At 40.8% G+C, this 10,372-nt stretch overlaps 1 protein-coding gene across 3 annotated transcripts in view; it reads left to right on the forward strand.

The window, feature by feature from the left end:
• The first annotated feature begins 3,516 nt into the window (after window positions 1–3,516).
• INSIG2 (insulin induced gene 2) overlaps window positions 3,517–10,372 on the forward strand; it is a 7,331-nt gene continuing 475 nt past the window's right edge. The window contains exons 1-5 of one of the 3 annotated variants that reach the window (XM_010176721.1): window positions 3,517–3,857; window positions 6,699–6,823; window positions 9,072–9,238; window positions 9,673–9,772; window positions 10,271–10,372. The exon at window positions 10,271–10,372 is cut by the window's right edge and continues 475 nt beyond it. In XM_010176721.1, coding sequence (XP_010175023.1) covers window positions 3,614–3,857; window positions 6,699–6,823; window positions 9,072–9,238; window positions 9,673–9,772; window positions 10,271–10,312 — 678 coding nt within the window. In that variant the 5' untranslated portion in view covers window positions 3,517–3,613 and the 3' untranslated portion in view covers window positions 10,313–10,372. Of the gene's footprint in view, window positions 3,858–6,698; window positions 6,824–9,064; window positions 9,239–9,672; window positions 9,773–10,270 lie in introns of all 3 variants that reach the window. The other 2 variants (XM_029087153.1, XM_029087154.1) reach the window with 2 other exon arrangements.

Here is a 10,372-nt window from a genome sequence, read left to right on the forward strand (position 1 = left end):
GCCACCTCGCCTGGTGCCCGGAGAAATGGGGTGGTTTGCTTTTGGCGTTGTCTCGCGGAAGACAGATGGTTTCTTGTCTTTTCACCATTTTTGCCATCTCCTGCCTGGTGCTGCTCAAATAAACCTTTTCTTTCTCGGCCCCCACTACACTGCGTTGTTCCTAATGTGTCTGTATCGTGTCAGAAACTGTAAACCCCACACGGCAGAAGGCTCTTTGTGAGCGTGAAGAGCACTACGGAGCACTTGCAGGATGGATCTTCTAATTAGAAGACAGTTAAGTGACAAAGTGTTTCGAAAATATCTAGGCTGATAATTTACTTGTTAACTTTTTGCTCAGTGCCAGACATCGCGTGGTTGCCTCGCAAATCATGTATAATGCTCTCACACGGTATGTTAAAAAGCTTGGGTTGAGGTCGTGTGCCACTGAGGAGGGAAAGTGCAGCTGAGACTTTGTGGCAGTGCCAAGCCGGTGGATTTCAGGGTGGTGTTACAGTTTTGAATATGCGTTCCCAAGAGACGAAGGCTCAAAAGTATTGTTGGTTCAATATGTGAACTGTTCCCATCTGAGTGGAAACCCTCAGTAAAATACAAAGTTTAAAAGGAGAGGGATGTTGTCTCCTCTGTCTGCAGGCACACTAACCTCCCAGTCCAGAAGAAGGAGGTGTTGTCTTCTTCAGATATCTTAATTTCAGTTTTCATGAAAGGTTACCATAGTAAATACTTCTGTCATGCCTGAGCATCGTGAACCCAGGCTGTCTGAGTCACTGAAGAATCTTTACGTGAGTGTTGGTCACCTTGCTCCGTTCCCCCGTTGCTGTTTGTGGCATGCCAGAAGGTCTCAGAGCCAATGAGCAGAGAAAATATGGAAACTGGGGTAAAACAAATACAAACAGTATGTTTAGGATGAGAAACCAGGACGGAAACTACTGCATCTTGCTAATTTGGGACGTTACATTACTTGGTATAAACGTTCACTGACGTGTACCCACCCAAGTGCCCTTGCTGTGGTCAGGCTGTTTACCTCCTAGTAAAAATCTGTTGCTGGTGCCTGGAATGACTTGCAGCTGCAGTGGTTGTATAAAAGCAGTCAGTGATTTCCTTCCATAGCAAAGTCCTGTTAGTTTTGATAAGCCCTCACAATTAAATATAATATATTTTCATATGACACACTAAGTAAATGGAAATCGGGTAAATGCAGGTTTTATTCTGGCATAAACCAGTTTCAGAAGATAAATTTTGACTTTTATTTGATTATCAGTGTTTCTAAAAAAACCAAAAAAGTAAGATCTGATTGGTGTTTACGTCAGTATTGCCACGTGGGTCAGTTGATGATTCTTAATTAAGTTGGAGATTATTGTATTTGGAGAATTACAAGAAGCAGAGTCTTGTTAGAGGGAGATGTCAAGAGATGGCATAAAATGGGGAAGTAATGGCTGCGGTGGCAGTATTAATAGATTACGTCAAAAACAGAGACTTGGGCTGATCTTGCTCAGTATTTTAGTTGATGACCTTATTGCACAAAATAGGATGCAATAATGGTGTTTGCTGATGAACCAAAGCTGGGAACTCTTTGCAGGGCCAAAGAGGACTGAGATATGCTACATGAAAAATGGAGTGACCTTGAGTGTCAGAGTAAGTAATACCTATGGGATGTGCAGACTTCAGGAAGTGCTAAGAGCTGTTGGGATGGTGAAGTAAGTGGGGAGTCAAGAGTATATCTTGTTTTCCTATGCAAGCTAAAGCTAAGAAGGGACATAACAGTGTAAAAGCCCCCCTTAGATCACAGTATTCCTGCAGAGTTTGTAATTGGGACCTACAGTCTCTGGTGCGATGTATAGAAGAGGCTGTACTGTGAATTCTGGGTATTCCTGTGATCACCTGGTGGGCAAAGCCCCAGGGATGGGGGAGACTCTCAGCTGAAATAGTGGTATATTTGTGACTCTGTGCTTTCTTTCCTGGAGGCTAAATGTATTATCCAAGATCCACTGCTGTGCCATCTGGAGGAGGGAGAAAAGAATCTGGAACACCTCCTTTTTGCTTGAGGGAAGTGCGTTGTAGTGCAAGTGCCAACCTTGATGGAGACATCTTGGTGTTCAGTGTGAGTCAGGAAGCTGCCTGAGAAGCCAAACATCATAGTTGCCCTCTTTCCCCCCAAAGACGTGTTAATGGTTACAAATAATGCGGCGAATTGTCCATGCAGAAGAGATCCAATATTCTAAGGAGGACTCTGCTGCCTCCCCAAACTGCCAGCATGAAGTTAGGTGTGATCAGAACTTTTTTTTTTTTTCCCTATTATTTTGTCTCTTGGAACTTTTTCTGAATGATGGAGGATGCTACGGTGTGGCATCACATCTTCTGTGGAGTTACCTGTAGTGTCTTAACTAGCCTGGGTGTAGTTAACCTCCCTTTTGGCTTTTGATCAGCAAAAGCGAGTGCTGTGTCCTCTGCGCTGCTGCTGTGTCTTCAGAGAGCTTCCTCAAGATCTGCTGAAGCCGGGATGGAAGGGGGGTGGGTGGATGCTTTGGTTTGACTCCCCTTGTGCCCGCGTGGCCATAAGTAAGAGTTAACAAAAGCCGCCACCAGTTGGCAGTTTCAAATTTAAAAACAATGTCAGGGCTTTTTTTTCTGAAGTTCCAGGTGGCTAAGCTGTCGATCAGAATCGTTGTTATACATGAATGTGGCGCTGAATCCGTGTGTAACAAGACTCCTGATGGACAGGTGTTTTTTTTTAAAAAGAGTGGTTGAGTTGGGAACTCAGCCTTTCCTGTGGTGCCGACAGTTACGTAGGACGTTACCCAGTGGTAGGGGGAGCTCCTTTCCCCTTCGCTCTCAGGTTCTTTTGTGCCTGATGACCATTACGGTTTGTAATAATGTATGGCAGTTTTCACCCAAAGCAGGTTACTGTGGTAAATATTTCTCTGTATTGAGATTACTTCTCTGGTTTGCTGAGTTGTTTGCTCTTATCTGGGGTTGTGAAAATGGATGTGCTGCAGGATTGCTGAAATTCTGACTTCATCCTGGAAGATATTTCTCAGATTTCACTTTCCAGCCGAGACATATTTTCTGGTGTCTCTTCAAGAAGAGAGATCTGTGAACCTCTGTGGCTGACTTGAAACGAAGGGCTGTGTTTACTTGCTTCTGAATTACATAATCTCCACTTGTTGCTTAAAGGAGGGGACAAAAACAATTTGTTGTTACTGCACAGCAAGCCTTTTTCATCTGATACCGGTTTCATTTCTTCACCTCTTCTCTGTGGTTTCACATTCCTAGTTGTCCCATCCCACGTCTCCTCCTCCTCTTTCTCCTAGTAGACAAAATTATTTGTAAAACCTTTTTTCTTTGTAAGGCATTTTTGCAGCTGTGGTTGGTTCTACTCTTAAATGATTAATTGCCTCCTCAGAATATTCAGAAAAATAAAATAGCCATATTTTAAAACCCGATCTCCAATTTATTTAAGAGAAATATATTTAATATTTCTTATATCTGCATTTTTCACCCTTTTTTATTATTTTTCAGGGTTTGGGTATCTCCTAATTGAGGAGAGTCAAAATACGGATTGCAAGTGAATCCTCCTCAGTCAGCCTGTTGGATGTCTCTGAGAATATAAGAAGTCATGGCAGAAAATGATGCAATGCCAACCTTACCAAAAAAGTGTGGCCCATACATTTCATCTGTAACCAGCCGTGGCATGAATTTGGTAATTCGTGGTATAGTGCTGTTTTTTATTGGCGTATTTCTTGCATTAGTATTAAACTTACTTCAGATCCAGAGAAACGTTACTCTCTTCCCCCCTGATGTGATCACAAGCATCTTCTCCTCAGCTTGGTGGGTACCACCTTGCTGTGGCACAGCATCAGGTAAGTTCAGTCATGTACGTATGCCTGGCATGGAGGTTAAGGGGCGCATAGGTAGATAGGTAGTTACAAAAAGCTGTGTGAAAGGTGTGGAAAATAAAAAGTTCTCTTCCAACATCACTGCCTTTTTCAAGCTATTGCTATCCCCATAGCCCTGTGAATACAAAAATATGCATGCATGTGTCCAGAAATTGTTGTTCTGCTAATTTATGATACTGTAATATTGTTTGCAGATCATAACCTGTGTGTTTTCTGCTGGTTAGAACACAAGTTAAGCAGACATTAGAAGGTAGTACCATTTGTAACCTTGAGGCTGGGTTACAGGAGTGTGTCCTACCCTGGAAGTGCCAGATGGTGCAGCACACAGTACCTTGGTTTGAATGCAACAGACCACCCTGGGTGATGCTCCCTTTTGTGGTGCAGCTTTCCGATTGTTCCTCATTCCAGTTCAAGGTGTTGCTTTAGCTCCGTGAAGCTGGGAGACCTGACTGTGTCTCAGGGAGCTGAGGGCAGACGCGCAGTTTGCAGTTGAAGAGATGCATTTCAGAACAGAGCACCTTGGTTAGATTCATGTATTGAGTCGGATGATGTGAACACATTCCATTTCTCCTGTAACTGCAGAGGGAATTGAGGCTTTTCCATGCTTAGTTAGTTAAAGTGAGATGTTTACTGTAGGTGATAAGAAGTATCCCTTTTTTCTCTTCTTTCATCTTCAATTATCAAGGCTTATTCCATTTTTACAAGCCTGATGGGATGCAGCTTTCTCCTTGGCTCTGAAGATCACTGATCCCATGTTTCAGTTTTATGCTTTACTAAGGGACTCAGTATTATCAGTCAGTATTGTGGGATTCTGCTTTAGCGAACCTTTACTGTAAAGGCAGAGGTTTTCCTTTCCTAAATCTTCCCAGAGGTCAGTTTCAGTAAGATTGAAAGCTCACATTTCTTGATATTAATATTTGAATTAATAAACTAGCTTTTGAGATGGCATCACTGTTTTGCTAATGATGATATTTAAGTCTATTTTTTTTTCCTAGTTATCTAATTGCTTTCTTTTTTGCTGCCTTGTTGAAATGCTACACCCCAGATACCATAGAGGAGCTTGATTTGAAAGGAAACCCTCCAAATATCTCTCTGAACCTGTCAGTTTTGTTCTACTGTGGAAGTAGAACCTCTCTGCTGAGATTGTGGATTAGTTATTGGAATGTATCCTGCATTTGCTGTATTTTTCTTTTATACTTTAACCTGGTTATCTTAACAAACGTGCCTGGTAAAGGTTTGGTCTTTTACATGTGGAGTAGTGGGGGTTGAAACGGCAGGATCCCAACATGCAGCAGCAACACACAAGGTCTGCAGTGCTCACTGTAACGTTTGCACTGTCGGCTGCTTGCATCAGGCTGCACCTTACGCTCTCCGGGGTTGTCTGAGAACACTGTAGCTGCGTATGGGGAAGTTGTGAAGGTCAGGTCTTGCCATCATTTCTGAAGAAACTTGGGGGCCGTTCTGGTGATTTTGATGGAAAGGCTGGTTATGGCTGGTAAAGTGTAATCAGTCACCTGCAGTGCTTGATTTGAAGCCACTTGATTTAAAGATATTACTGCCTTAATTGGCTTTTACCAGCAGGAGTGACTGCTATTGAGGTGTTAGAGTTCTTTCTTTTTCATTATCAGTCTTTTCTTCTCCATTTTCTTTCCTTATCCTCTCTGCTAGTGTACATACAGGGAACCTCTGTGGTAAATGCTGATAATTCACCCATTTTCTTACCATTTGTATTTGCACAGCCTTCCTGGAATTGACATGAACGTTTCTGTGCAGTATGGTTTATTATTATGAACAGAATAAAGGTGTTTTGCATATTTATAATCAGTCATCGAGGCTGCTTTCAGAGAAGCCCTTTCATCCGTCACTGTATTAGTCATCGGTTTGGCCCAATGCCTTTGGAAAGAAAATTGCTCAGGGAGTCTTTTTGCTCTCCAGCTTTACTGGTGATTTATTTTCCTGTGTCCTGGAGATCAGTTTCCTCTCTGGCAGAATAAAGAGCATTTGCCATAACATACCTCCAACAGCACGCCAGACTGAGGGCACTGGAGTCCGTACCAGTGACTCAGGCTCTGCCCCCCTCTTACAGCACCAGTTTAATATCAAGCACCAGTATTATTCCTCAGCTGTGTTGGTAACAATCTCTTCAGCTGTTGTTGCAGTACACAACAAATTTATGAAGAAGTGTTCAAAGAGCATAGCAGTTCCCTGGGGTTGAAAGTCCTGTTTGCTTTTTGTATTCCAGCAGCTACTGTAGGCTCTTGGCTTTCCCTTTTCTGTGTGAGCCTTTATAATAACATTGAAGAAGAGAAAAACATTATCCAAACAAAAAGTGCTTGTAACAACCAACAATAGAAGGCACAAAATATTGATGTTACCAACCACAGTCTGCTCTTACTGTGGTGTGTTTGTTTTGCAGTTATTTAAACATGTATGTTTGATATGTGGGATTTTCAAAAGTGCCAGCCTGCAAGCTATTACTGCTCTTTTGGAACTACAGTGTGAGACTGCAGATTTTGGTAGGGTGCAGAGTTCTTTCATCCTCTGCCCCTCGTTCTAGTTGTCTCTGTTTTGCTGCTTCTGCCAGGTCACTGCTGCAGTGGTTGAAGCTGCTGCTGAAGCTTTACAGGGCTTTTTTAAATAATGAAATTGTTTGAAATTCTTTTGTAATGCATGTTTGATACTATTTATCCTTAAAAGATCTGTTTTGCTAGTCAAAATAATTGTCAGAGTCTAGATAATCTTTATTTTAGTTAAATATTGCCAGTGCTTTAACTTCTGGGCCTTTTTTCTTTCCTGTCTCCACAGCTGTGATTGGGTTATTGTACCCATGCATGGACAGACATCTGGGAGAGCCACATAAATTTAAGAGAGAATGGTCCAGTGTGATGCGATGTGTAGCTGTCTTTGTGGGAATAAATCATGCCAGCGCTGTATCCTATATTCTAATGAAATTGGCGGCAACAAATGGGTTTCCACTAAAACAAAGTTCACATAGTCATTCATGGTGAATTGTTAAAGATATAACACGCAGCATTTTTGCAAGGGAAATGAGAATATGTGTTAGTGTTAAGATGTTATAGCAGTATTGGAGGTGATAAGTCTCCTGTCTTTTTGTTCTGAAAAATCTTATCATTAGAAATGTCTCAGTATTGGGCTTTGTCTTGCATATAGTCTTTATTTTCTTTGAATAACCAAAGTAAGTGCAGGGAAATATTTATATGGTAAGTATTACAGAAAAGTGCTTTAAGACATTCCAAGACTGTAACAAGAGGTTGAAGCCCCGTCTTGAGATCATCAGTGAAGCACTTGCACTTTGTAAAGAACGGGGAAACTCAGGACCAGGTAATACCCGGGACTACGTAAGCGTTGTTACCCCCTTCTGCAAATGATGCTTTAGTGCTGAGAGAGGAGCTACCATTCCTTTGGTCGTTAAAAGCAATTAGAAGTCAGTTAGTGTGCTGCTGTACATTATACTCCTCTTAATTGTGTAGCTCTTCAGATATATCCTTGCACAAGTGTGCTCCTGTCCTTCTGAAGCAGTTGGGGATATGCTGGGGGACAGGGTGTTTTTCATGTGGACTGACACACCTTATTTGCAGTACTGTGAGTCTTAGTGGGTTTGTGTAGTCACGCCTAGTGCCTCCTGTATCAGGTCAAAACAGGATCTGTCTGTGAAAATTGGGTGCATTTAAATTAATTAGAAAGTAAGTTGGTAATTTGTGGAGCTCTTATCTTCTTTAGTGTCAGCTCCAACTTGCAGAAACCATGCTAAGAAGTTCTGATTGTGTGCTACTGAATCTCCTCATTTCCAGGAGAAGAGGACAAGTTAAGCAAAAGATGTGAGAGCTGGCTGGATTCTTACTGAAGTGGCTTGGCCCTCTGATGGGTTTTGTTGTCGTTTGGTTTTGTTCCCACCAGCCATCCTATCCAGTATGGCTGGATGAGCTGGAGCTGCCAAGGTTCAGAGTCATTCCCGCTGTCCCTCACCACCTCGCTCTCCTTGCCAAAGATGCAATACTCTGGTCCTGTGGTTCTCACTGACCCAGCCTGTACCTGGTGTGTAAGCACACGCAACTTCACTGCTTAAGAAATACGAGAGGATTGACAGCTTCTCTCTGCATGGGTCAGATTATTTACAGCAAACCTTCTTGCAGTTTTCTAACAGCTGTTACACATATTCCAGGACATCATTTATGTACCCAATGTTTGTAGTTCCTCCTTGACAGCTCTCCAGACTGCTTTCTTTTCAGCTTATTACCAGTTCTGCACATTACTGTATTTGGTGTGGTTTTTGGTTTCATTTGACTTTTTTTTTTCCCCCCTGATGCTATTGATTTTTATCCTGTAATTATTTATTTCAGTTAGTTGAACTTCTTTCTCATTTCCTCTAGCTCTCTCTCCAGGTCTTTGTGAGAAAGTAGGGCAGTGTTTTTATGTTGCCATTCCATAAATTTGTTTTCAGGCTTATGAAACTTGACAGCCTCCTTTTTAATAATTGTTTTGGACCAGGAGTAGTGAGGATGAGTTAGTATTTCCAAAACATTTTGAAGAATGTGAAATGCTACAAAGATATCTGGAGTGACTTCATAGTTGTGTCACAGAGTTGACAAACTGATTTTCAGTGTTGATCTACTTGAATTCTTTCACAGTAATATTATTTACATTTTGTTTCATAGAAAACATTAACATTGTTAATGTTTAGCTGAATGTAAACTATTAAGTAAATTAAAATTGCAATTAAGTAAGAGTGACAGATAACTTTTTTCACTAAATCCTTGTCATTTAGAGGAGTCTAACACTAGATTTAGGATTTCATGCTTAGTGTAATAAAGGGCCAGGTAAGGATGAGATGTCCTTACTCTGAATGGTAACATGTGCTTTGTATGTCTGTATAAAACACCCACACTGTCTGGTAGGTGTATAGTCTCTTAGCTCTTGTACAGTGCTAAGACCCTAAAAATGTGATGCAGCAGCATAAGTTTTTAGTTTCCTGATGTATTGGCAACACTTGGAAGGCTTATTTCCTTGTACCTGATAGCTGTTACAGCTGATACTCTTAGTGCTGTATTTTTTTATGGTATTTTTTTCTGTTGTGCCAAAACATGCTAAACAGAATGAAGAAAAGTGCTCTACACTTGTGTATGATATTTCCAAACTTGTCCTTAATAATCAACACAGAAAGTGGATTTTGCCAACAATATCCAGTTGTCTTTGACATTAGCAGCCCTGTCAATTGGACTGTGGTGGACATTTGATAGATCACGAAGTGGCTTTGGTCTTGGAGTAGGAATTGCTTTCCTGGCCACATTGGTGTCACAACTTCTTGTCTACAATGGCGTTTATCAGTAAGTATTTAATCCTTTAAGGTTAAATGATAATCTCCTGAAACAATAACATAAAATCAGAGTAACTGAAAGGGTAGAATTTGACATGATTTCCAAAGCTGCCAGCACTTAATTTTGAGTGTAACATAAACTGGACTATTCATGAAAGCTTTTATGTGTTTGTAAGTGAGATTTTGAGTTGGAAGTTGCTTATTTCAATAAAATTGCTACGTTACCAACAATGTAACTTGCTTTTTTTAACTTGAACAAATGGGTTTATAACCAATAAGAAGCTTTCCTTGTTATTTGCTGCAAGTAATTAAATTTCAATAATACATGTCTTTTGTAGTTGAAATGCCCTAATATTTAAATTTGTGGTTTTGTCTCATGTGATTCGAGATTTTGTCTATATGAATTGCACAGCATTGAGCTTAAAAACATGTGTTCTTTTCCAGATACACGTCTCCAGATTTCCTGTATGTTCGTTCCTGGTTGCCATGTATATTTTTTGCTGGTGGAATAACTATGGGCAACATTGGCAGGCAGCTGGCAATGGTAAGTTTGGAGGGGGAGTTGATTGCCTTCTACTAAAAGTTTTAAACTACATGTCATTTCTTCTTTCATATATAACAAACAGCTATTTGACTTGTGGATGTGGAGTAAAATAGAAATCAGTAATCCTTGCTTTTTGATGTAGTTAGTGAGCTGTTAGTACTGTTATTCAGAACACAACCCATGACTTGGGTCTGTACACTCTTGGTTGCATACTTTTAGTCCTTTCAGGAGCAGAAGCTAAATAAGAGCTCCCATGTTTGGGGAGAAATCAAGCCATCCCCTAAGTCAACTGCTCTTTCTGCTACTCAAGGAGACAGAAATTGCAGCCAGCAGTGTGTGCATAGAATTTAGGAAGACCAAACTTACCTGGATGAAGTGTAAGCTAAGCTAAGCTAAGCTATTTTGTCACCCATCTAAACGAAAAATTCCCCTCATAGCAGTCTTTTTCATTAGTTATGTAAATGAATATTATTAATTTTGTCAACTTGTGTTTTTCAGTACGAATGCAAAGTCATTGCAGAGAAGTCTCATGAGGACTGAAGAGGAACAAAATGCACCTTTTGAACAGGAAAATTATCTGACAAATGACTGTCGGAAGAG

The sequence above is a fragment of the Antrostomus carolinensis genome, unplaced genomic scaffold, assembly GCF_000700745.2.
Source record: "Antrostomus carolinensis isolate BGI_N321 unplaced genomic scaffold, ASM70074v2 scaffold4401, whole genome shotgun sequence".
Classification (NCBI taxonomy): Eukaryota; Metazoa; Chordata; class Aves; order Caprimulgiformes; family Caprimulgidae; genus Antrostomus; species Antrostomus carolinensis.